The 23,011-nt window shown below is 43.5% G+C and overlaps 1 protein-coding gene across 1 annotated transcript in view; it reads right to left on the reverse strand.

Annotated features, from left to right (window-relative positions):
• Positions 1-23,011, reverse strand: part of TUBGCP3 (tubulin gamma complex component 3) — a 120,219-nt gene that overhangs the window by 16,560 nt on the left and 80,648 nt on the right. The window contains exons 14-17 of the mRNA XM_074963840.1: positions 16,967-17,156; positions 15,588-15,723; positions 14,703-14,771; positions 8,111-8,246 (exon numbers count right to left, since the gene is read on the reverse strand). Coding sequence (XP_074819941.1) covers positions 8,111-8,246; positions 14,703-14,771; positions 15,588-15,723; positions 16,967-17,156 — 531 coding nt within the window. The remainder of the gene's footprint in view (positions 1-8,110; positions 8,247-14,702; positions 14,772-15,587; positions 15,724-16,966; positions 17,157-23,011) is intronic.

Genomic DNA, 23,011 nt, shown 5'->3' on the forward strand with positions numbered 1-23,011 from the left:
CTGAGATTCTTCGAGATGTGTGTCCCTGTGGGTGCTCCACTCCAGGTGATAGTGCGTCCTGGCACCATTGATCGGAGATCTTTGGTAGCAGTGCCTAGTCGGGACGCACACACCCAGCTGTTCTCGTGGCATCATTAGGGTCTATCTGTGCATGCGCGTCCCGCAACCCCTCAGTTCCTTCTCTACCGTAGGGTCGTCTGATTCGTACTTCAAAGTAGAGGGGAGGAGGGTGGGTAGTGGAGCATCTCGAAAAACCTCAGTTACTGCAAGGTGAGTAACCTTCTATTCTTCTTCGAGTGCTGTCCCTGTGGGTGCTCCACTCCAGATGAATGTGAAGCAGTACCCACTATAGTTGCTGGGACTTTGGAGTTGCGTCATTGATACCAGAAGACAGTACTGTATGGCCTACTATGGTGTCTGCTGTGGTGTCCTGTGTGATAGCGTCATGTTTGGCGAACGTGTGGTCTGATGCCCATGTGGCCGCCTTGCATATGTCAGTAACAGTTAAGTTTTGCAGGAATGCAACGGATGTTGACATCGCTCTAGTAAAGTGTGTTCTGATGCCCTTGTGGGGTTGAGCATTCTGGGTCTGGTAGCAGGACCTAATGCATTCAGATATCCACTTGGAGAGTCATTGCTTGGAAATAGCAGCACCCTTCGATTGCTCAGTAGTGGACACAAATAGTCTAGGGGATTTACGGAATGCCTTAGTTCTGTCTAGATAAAAGGCAATTACACGTCTGACATCAAGAGTATGTAATGCCGCTTCTTGTGGGTTCTTATGAGGTTTGGGGTAGGATGCAGGTAAGTGTATTGGCTGATTGAAGTGGAAGGTGGACGCCACCTTGGGAAGGAATTTGGGGTGGGGTCACATCGTAATCTTGTCTTTAAAGAAAATCGTGTAGGGAGGGAAGGCCATTAGTGTGCTTATTTCCACGACCCTTCTCACCAATGTTATGGTGACCAAGAAAGCTACTTTCATGGACATGTGTAGTATGGAGGAGGTAGCCAGTTGTTCAAAGGGAGGTTTCATAAGACGCCGGAGAACTAGGTTCAGATTCCAGGTAGATGAATCTCAGGGTAAAGGTTTTGAAGGCCCGTGAGGAAGCATTTTATGGTGGGGTGGGTGAAAACTGAAAACCCGTCCAGCGTGTCATGGAAGGTATTAACTGCCGCGAGGTGTACTCTGATAGAGCTGAGCGATAGTCTATCTTTTTTCAGCTGTAAGAGGTAGTCCAAGGTATCAGGGAAAGGCATGGTCTGGGGTGGCAAGTTTCTGAGGGAGCACCATATGCAGAACTGTTTCCATTTTTGCAGGTAAGTCTTACGAGTGGATACTCGTCTACTGTGGAGGATGACATGTTGGACCTGCTCCGAACAAGCTAGTTCGTGTGTTTGGAACCATGAAGGAACCACGCCGTCAGATGGAGCTTTCTGCAGTTGTGGATGGAGAATCTGACCATTGCCCTGGGAAAGCAGATCCAGACTCTTGGGAAGAGTTCTTGGAGGGTGGATGGACATGTGCAGCAGGTAAGGATACTGTGTCTGTCTGGGCCAGGCTGGGGCAATAAGTATGACCCTGGCCTTGTTCTCTTTGATCTTTCATAGGACTCTGTATCAGTGGGACTGGCAGAAAAGCGTACATAAGTGTTTTGTTCCACGGAATGAGGAACGCGTCTCCGAGGGACGAGGTCCCAAGTCCCGCTTTGGAGTGGAATAGATTGCATTTGTGCTTTTGTGTTGTGGCAAACAGGTCTACCGACGGGGTGCCCCAGTAGGAGAAGAGCTGTCGTAGTATCGTGGGATGCAATTCCCATTTGTGTTCTTGTGAGAAGTGTCTGCTGAGTGTGTCGGCGGTAGTGTTCTGACACCCAGGCACGTAGGAAGCAGTAATCTCTATGTGACGTTGTATGCACCAATTCCACAGTTGGATGGCTTCTGTGCATAGGGAGTGCGATAGCGCCCCCCATCTGTTGATGTAGAACTTACATGCTATATTGTCTGTCAAGAGCTGAACAGATTTGTTCCTTATGATTGGGAGAAAGTGGAGGCAGGCATATCTGACTGCTCTGAGCTCTAGAAGATTTATGTGCAAACGTGTCTCTGATAGGAACCATCAGCCCTGTGTTGTGAGAGCTCCTAGGTGCACTCCCCAGCATATCAGGGAAACGTCTGTCATGATCATGAGCACAGGGAATTTTGATGGAAGGGGACGCCCGCGCACGTGTTTCCCGTTTTTGTCCACCATTGTAGGGAGGCGAATACCTTTGCTGGAGGAGTTAGCATCATGCGGTGGCTGTGCCTGCTGAGAGGGGTGCTCGTGAGAGGGGTCCCTGAAGAGGGTCGGGGAAGAGGGAAAGGTGGGAGGGCATGAAATGAAAGGGATAGAGTAGCCCAATTGTACTATTTCCAGGACCAGCGGTCCTGTGTGACCTGTTGCCAGACATGGTGGAAAAACTGGAGGCGGTGGCCAAATGGGCAAGTAAGCAGTGGTGCCAAGGGATGGTCATTGTCAGGCTTGGTGCCAACGTTCTTGTCAGCACCGGGGTGGACAGCACTGCTGGTACCGGGTCCGTCTGTGGTGCCGGCAGGGCTGGTGCCGAGGAAAGCTGCCCACTGGGCAGCGGGGGGGGGAGGGGGCCGCGCGCGGCTCGAGTCCTGGTTTCTGCACCTCATATGAGCCATGCCTACGGTGCTGGGGCGTTCAGCTGTGCCGGTTTTTGTTGTGGTCAGCACTGGGGGAAAGTGATTTCACCAGAGACCTTTTCTGTTTCTGTAGGTCTCTGGGTGGAGAGGTTGGGGCTTCCTGCCTCTTCGCATGAGCGGGTGAAGCCAAGCTCCTGGTTGGTGCCGACCTGGCAGGGGAGCGTGAGAGAGAGGGTTTACTTGTGCCTGTCTCCATTGGTGGCTGCAGAGATTTCTCCATAAAGAGCATTTTTAGCTGCGGGTCTCTGTAACCGCGAGTCCTGGTTTTCAGGCTAGTACAATGGACACACTTAGCGGGGACGTGTGTCTCGCCTAGACACTTCACACACAGTGAGTGTCCACCAGACCGTGGCACAGACTCATTGAAGGAGCCGCATTTTTTTAATCCAGGGGACCCCGGCATCATGAAGCTATGATTGCCCGAGGGGAAGTCTCAACGGGAGACAAATGTGAGAGGAAAAAAAAAGTGTTTGTTTTTTTTAAACCAACAAACAAGGAGTAACTATTCTAAAGGGAGGGAAAGAACTGGGATACATCTATCTAACTATTGCTACTTATTTCCTTCAGTGACCAGGGAAGAGGTTCAGCACTGCCTCGAGTTCAGTCTTCAGCCGAGGACGGTTGAGAAGGAACTGAGGGGGTGCAGGACATGTGTGCACAGACAGACCCTAACGACGCCACAAGACAACAGCTAAACGCGTGCGTCCTGACCAGGCACTGCTACTGAAGATCTCTGATCAACAGCGCCAGATTGCACCGTCACCTGGAGTGGAGCACCCACAGGGACAGCCCTCAAAGAAGAAGTAATGTTTATCAATGGAATAGCTCTGCCAAGTTGTGGCCAACAATTATTGCAAATGGAATCCTTTGAACTCCTATGCAAGTGTTAATTCATTGATATAATTGTATGCCCTTTTTGTGGAACCTCTCTATTAATATAATTGTTTTCCAGGTTGGACATCACCTGACTTTCCCAGACGTCATTTCACAGCACCTACATTGCAACAGTATTTCCACGTAAACTAAATCAAGAGTGCAATGATCTCTCACCTACACACTTTACAGATGGAAACCTATAATCTTGAATGTCCCATTGATAGAGCCCTGCACAGATATAAAATTTTTATCCCCATCTGATCTGCAAACATGGTCTATGGATATAAAGTGGATATCCATGGATTTCCAGGGCTCTAGCAACTGAGTTTGTTGAGTCCTGCTGTACCAGCACTGAGTACTCAATACAGTAAAATTATCTTAGTTTCGATCCAGTGTTAGGGTGCTTGATGAAATGGTAAAGTTGTGTATGTATGGTTTATTGTTCACTTTACGTCCTATTTTGGCACTGCCTAGGACAGTGGGGAAGCGAACACTTCATAGGAGTTTAGTATAGATCAAGACTCTGACCATATATCTGTCAGTGTCTCAGTCTTGCCTTTCTGCAGTTCCTGGAATTACAAAGAATTGGACAAGTCTGTCTAATCAGAAGATGGAACAACTTGATTTTATTTTAGAACTTGTGTTGCCCTATCACTACTTTTGGCTCCATTCGCATAAGATGGAAATATAATGAAAGCAATATCTCCATCAATGGTTTTATGCCAGATGCAACTGAACCAATTTACAAGAATCCAGAGTGCATTCTGCAACATATCCTAAAAAATATTTCTAAGCAAGCTTATAGAAGCAGGAGACAAGTCCTGCTTTTTCATGTGGGGTGCAGGCAACAAGAATATTAGAAAGCATCTGTCAGATTCATCTCCATCTATGTTTTATTGGAGACTTCTCCCCACTATACTCATTGCAATAAGTGGAGTGACTTCACTCCACTTTCATGCATGTGAAAAGTGCTCATTGTGCAGGCTCAGGTAATCCCTTACCTCAAGACCACACACAAATACATTTGGGTACAATCCTGACATGAAGAGTCTATAGCTCTCAAGCCACTTAGAGTTACAGCTTCCAATTTTAGATTGATATGGAAATGGTGTAAAGTTCCAGAGACTGCTGCCCCAATAGATAAAAGTATGTTGTACCAGGGTGGTCACCCAGCTCCGGCCCTGAAGGAGTGAAAGCAGCCCTGGAGAGGGCTGTGGCTGGGAATAGCTGGGCTGATTGGGGGAAGCAGACACAGCTGGAACCACGCCTCAATCAGGCCACAGCTGGCCCTTATAAGAGGGCTGTGGGCCAAAAGCTGGAGGAATCTCTTCAGCTGAAGGGAGAGAAGGACCTTGTTGCTGGGAGCTGAGCAGGGTACCTAGAGTGGAGCAGGGCTGGGGGAAGGCCAGAGGAAATGGGGAGCTCCAACCTGGAAAACACGCAGGCTGCAGGCCTTGGTAAAGGCCCAGAAAGGTACTGGGGCTGCAGAGGGGCAGCCTGGGACTAGGCAGAGGCACTTGGTGCTAACCCCTTGCCATTGATGAGTGGCCATTACAGACTGCAGTCTGCCCCAGGGAAAGGGGGCTGGATGACGATTGGCAGTAGCCACTGAGGCAAGGTGGGTTTAGAAAGTTGGGGGTTCCCCTGGCAGGGGAGACCCAGAGTGTGGGGGTACTGCTGGGGCAGAACCCCAGGGTAAAGGGCACCGGGAGCAACACAGGGCCAGCGGCAGATGAGACACTGGCCTGCAGAGGGCATGCCGTAAGCTGGAAAAGAGCTAATTACCAGACAACCAGCAGGAGGCTCTGCCGCCGGTGAGTTTCGTCTTGTTACACGTGTTAATATTTGTGAAAAGCCAACAAAGTGAGGAAACAGAGGGTGAAATGCTATCATTATCTCACCCGATTGTACCCAAGTATTGCAGAGTTCTCATTGCTTATAGGATGTATATCATATCCCACGTATTCTTCACACACCATAGGAAAGTAGTCTCAAGGTAGCCATCTTGACCAGTATAAATCAAACTTGAAAATTCAGAGGAACTGGGGGAAAAGGGAGGTAAAAACTAGGCCAATACAATATATGGACACTTCTCTACCACCCAGTCTGTTCACTACCACATTTCCAGCAGGGAAGAGCAGATGAATTGGAGGGCAACAAGTTGTTGTGACTCTTGTTAGTGCTAGTATGCTTCAGAGCTTTCAAATTTCACTCCTACCCTGACAGCTCTGCACCTCCTCCCTTCCTTTATACCACTTTAATCCTAGCAGTGGAGTGGAGTAAGGGTGGCAGGCAGGGAAACTACTAAGCTTTGAAGGGTGATTCAAAGGGTCTTGCTACTTTCAACTATAACTACTCCCTTTAGCTGGGGAGTGGAACACCATAAAGAGCATGTGGGACAGAACAGGAGGAGGAGGAAAAAAAGCACTACAGGGAAGAGACAGGCTGAGGGAAACAAAGGAAAGGGGAAGAACAGGTGGTAGCAGGTGCGAAAAAACAACAGAGAATTAGAAAAAAAAACCAGCAAAGAAAAGAGAAGACTATGAACATAGGAGAAATATTTTGTCATACTCCTCATCAAAAAAGGAAAAATTAGAAACCAACAACTGGCAATATCTCCAGGAGCAGCAGATGTTTTTCTGAGGATGGGCCTAAAACAGTGGTTCTCAAACTGTGGGTCGGGACCCCATTTTAAGGAGTCACCAGGGCTGACTTAGGCTTGCTGGGGCCCAAGGCCAGAGCCGAAGCTTGAGCCCCACCGCCTAGGGCCAAAGCTGAAGTTCAAGCTCCACCACCCAGGGCCAAGGCCCAAGGGCTTCAACCCTGGGTGGTGTGGCTCAGGTTACAGGCTCCCTGCTAGAGCTGAAGTCCTTGGGCTTCAGCTTTGGCCTCCCCACCCTGGGCGGTGGGGATCGGGCTTTGGCTTTCACCCCTCGACCCGGGCAGTGGGGATCAGGCTTTGGTTCCCCCCTTTTGGGGTCGTGTAAAAATTTTTGTTGTCAGAAGGGGGTCATGGTGCAATGAAGTTTGAGAATCCCTGACCTAAGAGATTTAAGAGATGATGCCTTTTTTCAGGAAGGCAGGGTCTCTAATAATAATGGACCCAATTCCCTTTGCAAGATTTTGCCAGCCAAGAGGGTCATGGATCCAAGTTACAGATTACAATACGACGTTATTATATGTATAGCACTAACAGCTTTGCTGATAGCTGTGAAGACAAGGGCTCTGCCCCATTTAGCGTATTGTAATCGAAACCAGTTGAAATTTAATTAGGGAAAATAAAATTTGTAACAAACAAACTCAAGTGTTTGTAGCTCAATACTGATGATGTTTTATGCTTTCCTATTTTTTAAAAGTACTTATTACATAAAACAATGAAAACGTTATCAAGATTAGTTGTTCTATTATGACTGCCTTAGTTTATTTTCCATGTGTTAAAACTACAAACAAAATAAATACACCTCAAAGCACATTTAAAACTGAACAAACCCTCCACCCACTGCCTCCTGTGCTCTCATTTAGACAAACAATACTGGCATTATGCTCTTAAATACTCCATGTTAAAGTTATCACCATGTATGCAAGGGCAATGGAGTATCTAATTTCAGTTTTAGCCATACAACAGGATTTTCTTTTTAAATACAGTCCCAAATTTACTGAACAAAATTAGCTTTTGCTCTGCACAATAAACAGAACACTATCTTATTTATTACAACTAAGGAAGATATTTAAAACCTTTATTTTTTTAATTAAAATACACTAACCTATGAATAGGTGAAAAGCTATTTCAGATATCAGTGCTGGGCCTACAATATATAATGAACAATGTGAGACTAAAACTGCCCACATGGAACCAATCTGAAGCCAATCAAGCTTCGCCTGGGTGCAGCTGTCCACCTTCATGTTGTCCCTTGCAGGATTGGGACCTTAATTATATAAAAGGTTCAGCCATCTAATAATCTGACTGTAGTAAAAGAAACTGCCACACTGTAGCAAACAGTATTGGCAAAATACAAAATAAGTGATTTAATGTATTCTGAAAAAATTGATTAAAACATTAATATATATAATCTTGATTGTGAGATCTTTTTAAAAATATACATAGTAGGCCTAGTTTAGAGTTTAGCTACTTCTGACTGATGCCAAGCTGTTCTGATGCATCTTTTAAAAATAACTGCATTGATTTTCATCTTTTCCCTCCCCTGAACAAAATAGAAAGAAAGCGAACAGAAGCCTAAGAAGTTCTCAATGCCCAATAATTCAATGGCTGAAGATCAACAAGCAGCAATACAAAAGTCATAGGATAGACTTTCCATTCCCAACTATCATGCCATTTCTTCTTCACTCAAAATTTCTGATGTGATCAAGTTAAATAATAAAAACAAGACATTTCTGAGTAGGTGGCAACAAAATGTTATTTATAAATTCTTTTTTATCTCCACTAGCTGGATTTTTCTCTTGTGTACAATTTTAGCTAAATTGCATCTAAACACCAGTTAGCACGTTACCCATTTTGTTTTTCCCCTACCTGGCATACATTTCAGGAGCTTTGCATTGCACATATGTCCTTTCCATATGTCTGTGAGAATATATTCCATCCGCTTTGCTCGCCAAAGGAAGTTAAACACCCTTAGGTAGTGGCTCATGCACTCTCGTGTAAATACCTGCAAATAAAATCAATATAACAGCTTAAAATAAAATGACCAGATTTACTATCTGTTCATTTGGTTTCTTTAAATCGTTCTATGCTATCCCAAGCAATGTATACAGGTTTTACCAGCAGATTACAACAGGAAATAAACCCAAAGCTCTAGGGAAGTTACTCCCTCTGTGCAGGGAGCTCATCTGGCTCAGTCATCAACGGCCCAAGCAATAGGCAAAACACCATTATAAAAGCTGAATCAGAAAACCATTAGAGTAAAAGGTTCCACTACACTAAAATAAAGTCAAAGTCTGGACTGGCACAGGAGGACTTCTCAAAATCAAGTGATCAGGCAAGTCTCCAGAATCTCTCTGTGCAACAACAGTCATAGGCTGGCGTACGGGTGAAGAGGGGAAAAAAGATTTTCTACAGCATGCAGAAACTGCCTCAAGGCAGTTTACAGACTACGTCAAGTCAGCAATGATGTATCTAAGGCTGCCCAGGTGGGCTTTAGAGCACTAGAACAGAAACATCCCTTTTCAGTCTCAGACAGCTCCAACAATGGAACAAGCCTTGAATAATGACAGAGTTTCTTTACAATGGACTGTGTAACCTTCCCAAAGGTTGTCAATACAAATAAGACACTTTTTAACCTGTTAGACTTTCTTAAGACCCCTAAAGAAAAAGCAAGAGCTGATCTGAATAAGGTAACTTCAGGACCTATTTTCGGACACACACACAGCTCTTTCAGTGTATGAAGATACTTCTCTCTTACTTCATTGGGGTGGACAGGAGAGGGAGAGAAACTTGAGTCAAATGGAAAAGGGAACCCATCTTGGGAAGGACAACAGGAAAAAACAATGATTAAGCCTATCCCGATGATAAACCAGGAACATATCCCTGCATTAAAGAGCATAAGTTTCCCCATACACCCATCACCAGACAGATAGCTGCCAGAAGATTAAAGGTGAGTCTCTCTCAGATGATTACAGGGACCGTGTCACATGGTGGCTGGCTCCTTAAGGGGAGAAGCACCTAAGACCACCTATGACCAGCTTAATTCACTTCCCAGGTAAGAAGAATGAAGATTCTATGACAGGTGGATCAGGTGACCAATCAAGCCTCTAATTAGGGAGAAGAATGTGGGAGAGGAAGAAGCTCAAGTGAGAGCCTCTAACAAACCATCTAAGATGGATGGGAAGGCTAAACAGGACAGAAGCATGGGAGCCTGGCTTGAGGAAACAGCTTCAGGTGAGTGCTGCAGAGACACAGAATGGCTCCTCCACAGAATAAAGGGACTGTTTGGATGATAACCCAGCTCCAGGAAGGAGAGCTGGGGGGAAAGAGAGACTGAACTGTGACCATTCTCCAGGAAGGAAGGCTGAGGCCTCTTGGTTCCCAGACACTGGACTTCATTATGAAGCACCTACTCTTCCTACCCAGCCCAAAAAAAACCACACCAATATGTGGCAGTGGGGTGTGTGGCCCATGAACCCCTCAATGCCAACTGGCAAGGGGGTAACAAGAATATCCTGATTCTGTTATGTACACTCTGGGTCACCAAAGAATGTCACATGGGTTCTTAAACGAAAGCCAGGATCACATGGGTTCATAGAATATCAGGGTTGGAAGGGACCTCAGGCGGTCATCTAGTCCAACCCCCTGCTCAGGGCCAATCCCCAACTAAATCTTCCCAGCCAGGGCTTTGCCAAGACTGACCTTAAAAACCTCTAAGGAAGGAGATTCCACCACCTCCCTAGATAACCCATTCCAGTGCTTCAACCACCCTCCCAGTGAAAAAGGTTTTCCTAATATCCAATCTAAACCTCCCCCACTCCAACTTGAGACCATTACTCCTTGTTCTGTCATCTGCTACCACTGAGAACAATCTAGATCCATCCTCTTCAGAACCCCCTTTCAGTAGTTGAAAGCAGATACCAAATCCCCCCTCATTCTTCTCTTCTGCAGACTAAATAATCCCAGTTCCCTCAGCCTCTCCTCATAAAACATGTGCTCCAGCCCCTTAATAATTTTTGTTGTCCTCCGCTGGACTCTTTCCAATTTTTCCAAATCCTTCTTGTAGTGTGGGGCCCAAAACTGGACACACTACTCCAGATGAGGCTTTACCAATGCCGACTAGAGGGGAACGACCACATCCCTCGATCTGCTGGCAATGGTCCTGCTTATACAGCCTAAAATGCAGTTAGCCTTCTTGGCAACAAGGGCACACTCTTGACTCCTATCCAGCTTCTTGTCCTCTGTAACCCCTAGGTCCTTTTCTGCAGAACTGCTGCCTAACCACTCTGTCCCTAGTCTGTAACCATGCATGGGATTCTTCAGTCCAAAGTGCAGGAGTCTGCACTTGTCCTTGTTGAACCTCATCCGATTTCTTTTGGCCCAATCCTCTAATTTGTCTAGGTCCCTCTGTATCCTATTCCTACCCTCCAAGATGTCTCCCACTCCACCCAGGTTAGTGTCATCTACAAACTTGCTGAGGGTGCAATCCACACCATCCTCCAGATCATTAATGAAGATATTGAACAAAACCGGCCCCAGGACCAACCCTTGGGGCACTCTGCTTGATACCAGCTGCCAACTAGACATGGAGCCACTGATCGCTACCTGTTGAGACTGATCTAGCCAGCTTTCTATCCACCTTATAGTCCATTCATCCAGCCCATACTTCTTTGACTTGCTGGCAAGAATACTGTGGGAGACCATATCAAAAGCTTTGCTAAAGTCAAGGAATAACACATCCACTGCTTTCCCCTCATCCACAGAGCCAGTTATCTCGTCATAGAAGGCAATTAGTTTAGTCAGGCATGTTGCTAATATTGTTTTGAAATGTATGTACAGATGCTATGTAAGGGGTTACGTATGTATACTGAAAATATGTTTTAATGTACGTATTAACGTACAGTTGACAAAAGGATTTTCTGACAGAGAAGTCACCATCTCTGTTGGCATGTAAATTAAGCATTGTAATCTACCACAACGGAGATTCATTTACAGATGAAGTCAACAGAGGGGCAAGCACACCAGAGAATAAGCCACAGAGGGTTATCCTGACTGAGTACAAACAATGAATTTTGGGGGAATATAAGGAGAAGGCAAGGAACACACCCCTTTATCTTGCACCTAAGGAAAGTAACTGGGCAGTGTGATTACATTCATGAAAGTGGGATTAAAACAGCCTTGATTAAAACACTACAAAGGACATTTGGGGTGAGATAACAGGCTAACCTAAGAAAGGTTATGTTTAGCCTCTAGAAAGCTTGTTATGATTTTGTTTTGAATGTAACCTTTTTGGATCCACTAACCCTACTCACCATCTCTTGAACCTTTGATAGCAAACTTATTTATAGTGAAAACGATACTATAGCTTAGTGGTGTGGTATTATACAAGCTGCTAATCCTGAGCTGAATCAAATAGGCTGGTGTGTATGTTGTTCCCTTGCGGGAAGCAGGCCCAGTATTTCTGTGAGTGTTCAATGGAGAAGGGGCTGGACACTTCAAGGGAATGCTTCAAAGGAACTCAGAGACTGGGCTACACCTGTTCACCTGCAAGCCAAAGGAAGGCATAGCCCAGAGGAGACTGCTTAGGTGGCTAACAGGCTGATGATGTCAGTAAAGCACAAGTAAGGCACAAGCAGGTTTCCCTCACACTGGAGCCCCACAGGGGGATGGTAACAAGGTGATGCAAAGTCCTGGGTATCTTGAGAACTGTCACAGGAGGAATCACCAAAAGAAAAAAGTAATAGACAAAAAAAATTAAGACCCAGATTTCAGAAATGCACATGCTCAAACGTTGTATGTCTATTTACCACAAATGAATGTGCAATCCTGGTAATTATGCATATGCCATTTGGAAAATCTGGGCCCAAAACCCCAAGTCCAGCTCTCTTGCTTGGTTCTGTCCACCTGCTGGAGACAGGAAAACAATTAAGCAGGATTGGACAGATACCCTCTCTCTAGGAAGAGATATGTCCTAAGAACTTTGCTCCCTCCCATCTCCATCTCCTGGTATTACGATCCGTATCAACTATCTGGGTTGGTCTATGGACTCTAGAGTGCTAAACTATTCTTTTTGCTTAATCTCAATGGTTTTATCTGCAGATGCTAGAGGAGAATCAATCTCTCGCTCTCTCTCACTCACACACTCCTGCAAGTTAAAATATAGTTGAACTGTAGTCCATTAAGAATAGAAGCCTTATGTATACAGAGATCTGAAGCACTAGCAGAGATATTTTCCAATGCATTCCTGAGCAACACACAGTGCTTCTCTAGAGCATTTTCCTCTTGTTAACTGAAACAGCAACTGAAAAGCTTTCCAAGTACTAACAAAACATTTCAGATGGCAGAAATGTAGCATTTTCATTTATCCAGAGTATACCTACACTGGACATGCATACACCATATGTATTTTTATTTTACATTTTCAACAGTGTAGAGGCTTCTGTAACACACTTTAAGACATACATGAACAAAGATCAGCATTACTATATTGTTATATTCTTGACTTGATTAGGAATAAAATATAAATGCATTAAATGTTATATAGGTTTCTATACATGAGATTTACAGATTACTGTATGATAGTAAGTTACATCACTTCAAAAGTTTCCAATACTTCTATGGATGCTCTTGCCATTTTCAATTTATAGCAGGACCATAAAGCTCCATTTTAGTTATGGTTCCATCACTATTCCCATTATAAACACTTGGGCTCTGTCAGACCAGAAAGCACTTCTTGTTCTTGGGAGGTTTTGAGCACCTTTCAATTCCCAATAAGATAACTGGGAGTTGAGAATGCCCAGCACTCTCCTAAAAGTGCTCAGTAATTGGACCATTTGCTATGCATATGGAGTTTTAATATTCCTCTTCACATGTGACCTTCCAGGTCTCCCAAACAGAGGCTTGCTGGCTGCCTTCCCTGTCATTTAAAAATGAAGTGACATTTTGTTCAAAGAGCTCAGTAAAAAACAACCTCAGGATCTACTGAGACTTTAAAGCTTCATAAAACGATGCTAATTTTTCTACACTGATTCCTAAAAATATCACTTTGCTTGAGAACATGAGGTGACACTATCAGCAGTGACACACAGCCCGTCACCAAACCTAGTGGTCAGCTGTACACCTCAAACCCCTCATACCTGATTTTCCTCCTCCACTCAATGAACTACTCTGGAATAGCAAGAGTTGCAGATATGGGGACTACAGTGCACTTGTGGAGAAGCCTGCATACTGGTTGATGCATGGGGGATAGACAGCAGTGAATACAATCAAAAGTATCTGAGCCCCCCAGAAAACAATTCCAGGGAAAGAGACCAAATTTCTGTGTATGTTAAAAGAAACTCACAGGAATCTTTCAGAGTAACAGCCGTGTTAGTGTGTATTCGCAAAAAGAAAAAGGAGGACTTGTGGCACCTTAGAGACTAACCAATTCATTTGAGCATAAGTTTTCGTGAGCTACAGCTCACTAATCTAGAGTTTTTACTCTGGATGAAGTAGCAGGGGCTGGTAGGGATAAGAACTTTTTTTTTTTATGTCCTGTTTAAATCAATTACCTGTATAACGTTAGGTACATTCTATGTGTTTAATTACTTGCTCAGTTGTCTACCTCCCTCTAACTACCGCTTTGAAAGGTAAAAAGTTATGTAAACAAAAAATCATCATGAACCATAAAAGCGAAAAAAACTGATTCAATAATAATAGAGACACTTTCTGTGTAAATCATTTCACCACAATTGAGGATTACACCATGTTTCTCCAAATGGTAATGTCAAATGGTCAAAATTAGCTTAAGGGAGGTGGTTTGAAGTATAAAGTTTATATGGATGAGTAATTAGCAAAAAAAGAATCTGCCCCAAAGTATGGGGAATGTGAGAATGGATGTACAAATCAGAGGCCCAGAGAGGTATTTCTCTCCTTTCTCTAACTATACATCTATGTAAAATACCTTCTGCTGGTCACTGAGACCTTGTTTAAAAGAAAAAAAGAAGAAAAAAAAGAAAAAGCACTGAAATTTTTTACATACGGTAAAAGCATTTTGAACAATAGTGCAACTATTTTCTCATCAGTTTTAATGAATACTACATATCAAATTTAACTAGTATAAATAGATTTCCCTAAATATATTTTACAGTTTCTTGCAAATTATCCCAAATTAGTTGCTACAGTCTAGAAATAATGTCAGAAAATGAACAATCCATTTATTAAGTACTTGCTAAAATTTTGCTGGAACAAATGTATTATTTATTTTAAGTAATGAATGTTTTAACTGTAGCATTTTAGCACTCATTAATAATTTAGAGAAACTGAGATTCTGGTTGAACTGTTAATACAATGGATGCATCTGACATGCCAAATCTCTTTAATCATCCATTTCTACAGTAAAAAGGCTATTTTAATAACAAAGCAGTTAGCAATCTAAGTGGATATCTGAGAAATCTACACAAACTACAATATAAAGCCTTACCGTTGCAATTGGCCCATCCACATGATAGTCTAGACTGAAGACATCCCATCCAGTATCACCAGGAGATACCTATATGAAAAAAAATGCTACATTTAGTCACGTACCAAAAAGTCTGCACACTGCTGAAATCTTTACTGTTCCCCCAAGAACTATGTAAAAGCAGTTACGTTTGCCAAAAATGGCTTTATCAATATTATATTGCTAATTTTCACAAAGAAATACTATAACAACTTTGTTTCGTTGGTTTAATAACACGTAGATTAGACATCTTTTGAGGCTAAGCACCACATTCCCTCACTAAACTCCCATAATTTACAGAAGTCTCTCTGATGCAAGGCTGACCCAGAAAATATTCACTGTTCATTTTCTTCATAATTCCGAACCACCAGTGTCACAAAGACCCTGCCTCCGATTCTCAGAGTAGCGACTGAAGGAGCTAATTTCAGCCCCCTGATTCTGGACTACTAGCCCCTGTATAAATTACAGCAGGACTCTCCCTACTCTCTCTCATACTGCTCGTGAAAGGGACCTTATATCAGCAGAGGATCAAATTTAGCAGAGATAATCTTATACTTTTGGGGGTTGGCGGTGGGAAGAGGAGGGAATAGTTGGTTTAGAAGGAGGCTGTGTGTCATCCACCAGCTTTCCATCAAAGATTCACTCTAATATTGGGTGAGGAGAGGCAATTCTCTGCTGGGAATCTCCAGCCAGGGTAAGGCCAGTTTGTGCTGTGTCAGCAATACAAAGTGACCTTAGTGGGCAGAAGAATGTGACTCAACATGAATAGAGACTAGAAGTTCACCTGATGCTGATCCAAGAGCTAATTTTAGATATTTAAACCCAGAAAATAACTTTCATGTCAGGAGCTGAAATGACCCAGAGTACCTCCAGAAGTCTAACATCCAACCGTTTGAGGATCTCAGGATTATCAAACTGTGCATTAGTTGCCCTGACAGCTGTTTCAAGGATTCCTGTCAGATTATGCTGATACAAAGTGGTAGCTGGTCGGGCAAGCTCTGGCCTAGAGGTTACAAAAATAAAGTCATTATACACAGTTTATGATATTGTATAGTAGCTACTTTGCAGTATGGTAGCAATTGCAGTGAGTCTGTACAAACACTTACACATTTGTCTCCAAATTGTATTTTCAAAATTAAGGACAACTGCCTACATTCACTACATGAACGACAGAGAAATGAAGCATTAAACAACATTGAGAGATTTTAAGTAATTTGTCTATCTGTGTATATAACAAACATCAGTGCTATTACTAGATTCATTACCATTTAATGCAAGTAATTATTTTAAAAATTGTATTAGTATCTAACACAAAACTATAATTTTAGTCACATTTACAATCAGAATGAACTATTGTTTATTTGTACTGCCTTAATATGGCAGTTACAACCAGAAAGCCACTAATTTTAGTTAGTGGTTATGAGAGACTTGTACATACTAATCTGAAGTGCTTAGACTGGCTGATGAAAGTATCTAAAGCCTATAATCCTCAATTTAATGGGAACTTTTTAAAGTTCTACATCAAGAGGTTGTTTTTCCCCACTAGAAAGTTCCTCACTATTTATGCGTCAAAGGCATTACTGATTCTATACATGATCCCCAGTTTTTCTGCTGCAAAAGGAGAGCTGCTTAATGGTTTTTTTTAATTCTTGCACATGAAATTTCAGCAACATGACCACGAACTAAAATAAGATGCTATGCAAGTATGCTTCTTACAAACTCAGCTGGGCACTTATGCCTGCAGTTGAGGGTGCCAAACGTTAAAGATGTGAGCTGTCAGTTGAAGCTGTAATCATAAATCTTACCAACATACTCTAAACATTTTGGAAAAAAAAGAAAGAAAAAACGAACAAAATACACTTAAAAGGATGTAGAAATGTTGTATTTATAGCCGTGCTCATGAGTGGTGTTTTAAAAGTACTAGAAAGTGAGAGATAGAATTTAGAAATCACAGAGCACGGGCACTGGAAATGCAGGCAGCCCAGAGCACATCAGGAGGGAGAGGGTAACAGTAGTTCAGCTTTTAAAGATCTTGAAATTCTTTTGTACTTACTACTTACAGGAAAAAACAAATTTCAACTACTATTAAAAGGTCAAAAAAATCCAGTCTAATATTTTGTTGAATCTAAGGATGTCTATAATAATAAAATATTAGCTGCATTAAAATATTTTCTTTTTAGAAAATGATCTGTTGTACATTTGCAAATATTCAAAATGCAGTATAATTGTACTGCATGTCGTCTTACTTAAGCAAGTCCATTAAGTGTCTTATAAAATCTCCTTGACCGAGAAGTAAGTAGCGCCTCATAGCCTGCATGTGCTCCAGTAAATTGTATTTTTTATTGAGAACATCCAGCAAGTATTTGCTGGTCTCAAAGTAAGCTGCATCGATTTTTCCCTGAAATGCATTTTCCAAATCTGTGAACAAGTCAGCAGCTGCAAAAACAAAAACAGAAAATACAAGGATTATTAATATACGTATTTAAGAAAAACACTGAAGATGAAAAAAATTATACAAATATAGAGGTATTACCACTTCCACAGATTCTAATTCTCTATTTCTGAACTGACCTATCCATGAAAAATAGAAGCATGTCTGGAGTAGCCCGTACATCAGTGTCAATCAACATTAGGCAAAGATCATCAATATTGACCTTCAAATTAAGAACTCATATTATTTCATATTTTTTTACAGAAAATATCTGTCTACTTTCGCCATCTGCTGTGATACTGTGGTAGTCAGGATCACACACTGTTCTGTAACCATCCAATAGAACATACAAACAGGATGTGTATGCAAAAGGGGACAAGACAAAATGTGCTGTGATGGCTAAAACAAGTCTTTAAAAGTTGAGAGAGTTGTGGGTTAATAACATATTAAATTTTCAAGAGTTAAATTGTAATCCCGACATTCTACTCAGAGCTGAAAACACTTGTCAGACCAAAGAAATTGTATAAAGGGACAGAAGTTAGAAACAGTGGCAGAAATGTAACAGTGAGATTTAAATGCAGGGGAAGAGGCAAGCAACCAAGAAATGATATACCTGGGGGAAATAGCTGAAATACATACATACCAGGAGGGAGAAACCTAGGAAGCACCAATGTTGCAAGAGACTTAAGTGTGAGTGGAAAGTAAATTCAGTATCACCAATCATGAGCGTGCAAAAGCAAGCGTCAGGCTAAAAAAGTCATGAGATTGACTAAGAAGTTGTGAGATTTTTAGAAAATAATAAATGTATGTTCGTTTATATGCCTTCTATTGATTAATCTATAGAATTCGCATTCCAGCTTCTCTACACAACCATGGAGACTATAAAATTACTTTTTTTTTTTTTTAATAAAGAAAGCTGAGATTCTCATGTAATCACATGAATCCAGGAGCTAGCACTTTAAGGAAAAACACCAAATATCACAGGACTCACAATACAAGTTACAAGAGTTGGCAGCATCAAAATTAAATGTGGGTTTTCAGTGGCAGGGGCAGAGATGAAAGAAGGAGTGACCAATACATATATGCTTCAAAACTGCAAGGGAATCACATCAATGAATAAGGAGGCAATAGTCCATCTCTACATGACTGTGGTACAAGTGCACCTGGAATATTGTATTTATAACCTTCACATCATATTACCATTGACCTTGATGAAATTCAGTGAGAAAAACAACAAAAGTTACCAGGAAACTAGATTATATTTACAAAGAAAGATTAATAAATATGTATAACTAGGTAAATGAAAAAATGTGTGTGTGGTGGAGCTATAAGCAGCTTACAGATATTTTAAGAATAAATGGATATAAGGGACTGAAACTAGAAGAAACAGAACAAAACTAAGAAAGGGAACACTGTGACAAAATATGAAAAATTTCTTAAGAGTGAAATATGTTAGAATGAGATTCTCCAATGGGAAAGGGTTGTTCCATTTAAAGTTGAAGTGGACAAAAAACACAAAGTGAATTGTAGGGAATAATCCTGCATTGTCCGACGGATGGTGTTAGTGATCTGATAGTTTTCCATCATCTCCAACGTTTGTCAATTTGGAGGTAAAAAGGTAATAAAGGGAAGAAAGTATTACCTGAAATATGCATTTAAATAAATGGTGTTATTTTACACTTTTGTGCAAATACAACAATGCCATCATCTCAAGCATTGGCACCCTGACAGCAGGACTGTCTGGCTATGTAGACTCCCTCCTCAGGCCCTACGCTACCAGCACTCCTAGCTATCTTCAAGACACCACTGACTTCCTGAGGAAACTACAATCCATCCGTGATCTTCCGGAAAACACCTCCTAGCCACTATGGATGTAGAAGCCGTCTACACCAACATTCCACAGAAAGATTAACTACAAGCTGTCAGTAATACATCGATAATGTCATGGCAAACCTGGTGGCTGAACTTTGTCCTCACCCATAACTATTTCACATTTGGGGACAATGTAAACCTTCAAATCAGCGGCACTGCTATGGGTACCCGCACAGCCCCACAGTATGCCAACATTTTTATGGCTGACTTAGAACAACGCTTCCGCAGCTCTCGTCCCCTAACGCACCTACTCTATTTGCGCTACACTGATGACATCTTCATCATCTGGACCCATGGAAAAGAAGCCCTTAAGGAATTCCACCATGATTTCAACAATTTCCATCCCACCATCAACCTCAGCCTGGACCAGTCCACACAAGAGATCCACTTTCTGGACACTACAGTGCTAATAAGCGATGGTCACATAAACACCACCCTATACCAGAAACCTACTGACTGCTATACTTACCTACATGCCTCCAGCTTTCATCCAGACTACACCACACGATCCATAGTCTACAGCCAAGCTCTGCAATACAACCGCATTTGCTCCAACCCCTCAGACAGAGACAAACACCTACAAGATCTCTATCAAGCATTCTTAAAACTACAATACCCACCTGCTGAAGTGAAGAAACAGACTGACAGAGCCAGAAGAGTACCCCGAAGTCACCTACTACAGGACAGGCCCAACAAAGAAAATAACAGAACACCACTAGCCATCACCTTAAGCCCCCAAGTAAAACCTCTCCAACGCATCATCAAGGATCTACAACCTATCCTGAAGGACGACCCATCACTCTCACAGATCTTGGGAGACAGGCCAGTCCTTGCCTACAGAGAGCCCCCCAACCTGAAGCAAATACTCACCAGCAACCACACCATACAACAAAAACACTAACCCAGGAACCTATCCTTGCAACAAAGCCCGTTGCCAACTGTGTCCACATCTCTATTCAGGGGACACCATCATAGGGCCTAATCACATCAGTCACACTATCAGAGGCTCGTTCATCTGCACATCTACTAATGTGATATATGCCATTGTGTGCCAGCAATGCCCTTCTGCCATATACGTTGGCCAAACCGGACAGTCTCTACGTAAAAGAATAAATGGACACAAATCAGATGTCAGGAATTATAACATTCAAAAACCAGTCGGAGAACACTTCAATCTCTGTGGTCACTCGATTACAGACCTAAAAGTTGCAAATCTTCAACAAAAAAACTTCAAAAACAAACTCCAACGAGAGACTGCTGAATTAATTCCAATTTGCAAACTGGACACCATTAAATTAGGCTTGAATAAAGACTGGGAGTGAATGTGTCATTACACAAAGTAAAACTATTTCCTCACGTTTATTTTCCCCCCTACTGTTCCTCACACGTTCCTGTCAACTGCTGGAAATGGCCCACCTTGATTATCACTACAAAAGGTTTTTTGTTTTTCTCTCCTGCTGATAATACCTCACCTTACCTGATCACTCTCCTTACAGTGTGTACGGTAACACCCATTGTTTTATGTTCTCTGTGTATATAAAATCTCCCCACTGTATTTTCTACTGCATGCATCCGATGAAGTGAACTGTAGCTCACGATAGCTTATGCTCAAATAAATTTGTTAGTCTCTATTTGTTAGTCACAAATACTTCTTAACATTTTTTCAGTTTATTTTAAAACTTCAAAAAAAGGTGGGGGGGACTGGAATGGGGCTACTGGAATAGGGAGAATATTTTTGTTGAGGTTTTGCAGGTCCAGAATCTGTCTGAGACCACCGTTGGCTTTCGGGATTAGGAAATACCAGGAGTAGAACCCCCAGCCCTTTAGCTCTGGCAGAACGTTCTCCACTGCTCCCTCCCTTATGAATGACTGCACCTCTTGGGCTAGAAGCTGCTCTTGAGAAGGATCCCTGAAGAGGGACAGGGATGGAAGGTGGGAAGAAGGGGAACAACAAAACTGAAGAGTGTATCCCAGTGCTACCATGCACAGACCCATCGATCCAAGGTGATACAAGCCAACGCTCAATAGAAGTGGGATAACAGGTCCACAAAAAGGGGGGAATTTGGATCCATGAACTGTCTTGGCACATCATCCTCAAAAGTCCCATCAAAATGCCTGCTTTGACCCCACCGAGGGTCTGGGGGGTTCAAGCGCAGGTGAAGACTGTGGCAGATGTCCTTCTCTAGCCCCTGATCCTCCTCCCATTATAATCCTGTAAAGGGGGGAAAGGAAGGGGTGGAGCGAGGAAGGGGAGGAAGGCGGGGGGAGCAAGCAGTCAGCTGTGTCCTGTGGTGCTTCCTCACAGGGGCTGAAGTATGAAGGCCCAAGGACTTACGTGTGGCCCTTGAGTCCTTTAAACTGTGAAGTTTGGAGTCTGTCTTCTCAGAAAAGAATGACATACCCTCAAAAGGGGAGGTCCCACAAAGTTTGTTGGACCTTGTGTGGCAAGATTGAGGATTGAAGCCACGAGCTTCTCCACACAGCCACAGCTGAAGCCATGGATCGGGCTGCAGACTCCAGCACATCCAGTAGTGACGCCTTTGCCACGGACTAGCCTTCCTCTATGAATGCCACAAACTCTCGTCTTGACTCCTGAGGTAGCAACTCCTTAAATTTTTGCATAGAGTCCCAGTAGTTGAAATTGTACCTGCTCAGGAGTGCCTGGTGACCCTTAGCTGGAAACCCCCACCAAACAGACCTTCCTCCCAAAAAGGTCCAACTTTTTTTCATCTTTGGCCTTAGGTGTCAGTCCCTGTTGGCCTTGCCTTTCCCGCTTGTTGGCTACTGCCACCACCAAAGAGCCTGGTGGTAGGGGTGTATACAGGAACTTGAACCCTGTCACCGGGACAAAGTATTTTCTTTGTCTGTTTTGCAGTTGCCTTGATAGCATCATTCTGCAGGGGGGGCAACACCACCCTTGCAGGATCAATTGCCGCCAAGATGTTCACAAGGGAGTGGGAAGACTTTCTAATTTCCTCCACCTGGATACCCAGGTTCTGAGCTACCCTCCTTAGCTTTGGTGCACCCTATAATCCTCCTGCAGGGGCACAATATCAGTTCCCATGACCGCCTCATCTGGGGAAGAGGAGGAAGACACCTGAACCAGCACCGAGCCCTGCTCTTCACCCTCAGCACTGGCTAGGTCCTGTGATACTGTCTCTTGGTACACGGTACCAGAGCCTGGATCGTGTTCTGGTGGTGGAAGCAGTCTGGGCTCCGAAGCCACCGAATATGACCTCTTGGAATGGGAACCCGCCTGCGCTGGAAATGCCCAGGGATTCCAGAAAGGCCATTGCATGGGGAACTGCCACTGTCCCGGTGGCCGCACCACAGGTGAGACCCCTTGGCTCAGGTCCTTAGCAGGACAGTGTTTGCTGGAATGGCAGTGCCAGCTTCTCCATGAGATGTAAGACTCTGCCTCTCAGTTAGTCTCCGAGGATCCCTCCCAAGACCAGGATGGAGCAGTGTCAACTGGTGCCGGTGAGCAGTGCCAGAAGGGAGGAGACTGGGGTTGTGCTATCATGACTGGTTTCCGCTTTGAAACTATTTGAGCCCTCAAGCCTGCAGAAGTCTTTCCAGTCAGTTTCACTACTGACAGCTCTCGTATGGCTGAGGACATCGGCACTGGTAGTGCGAACAAGTCCCTCATCGCTGCAAATGCCTCTAGCGTTGTCAGTACCGGCAGAGTAGTAGGGCTCCAGTGCCTCTCTCGTGATGGCAAGTCTAATAGTGCCAGACTCAACGGCTCCCGTTCCAGGACTGGAATCAACAGCGTGGCATGGGTTATCAGTGCCACGGGGTGGCCTGATGCTGGTCGCACCCTGGCAGTGTCCCTCTGTCCCACTGACCTCAGTGTTGGTGATTGGCCTCCGTCTGTCTTCCTTTGCTTCTTCCTACACACTGGCGATGGTGAACAGTGCCTAGACTCTCTCACCTGCACATCCTTCTTTGGCACCGGGGTTGACTGACAGTGCAGAGGTTCCTTAGG

The sequence above is a fragment of the Natator depressus genome, chromosome 1 (assembly GCF_965152275.1).
Source record: "Natator depressus isolate rNatDep1 chromosome 1, rNatDep2.hap1, whole genome shotgun sequence".
Lineage (NCBI taxonomy): Eukaryota > Metazoa > Chordata > Testudines > Cheloniidae > Natator > Natator depressus.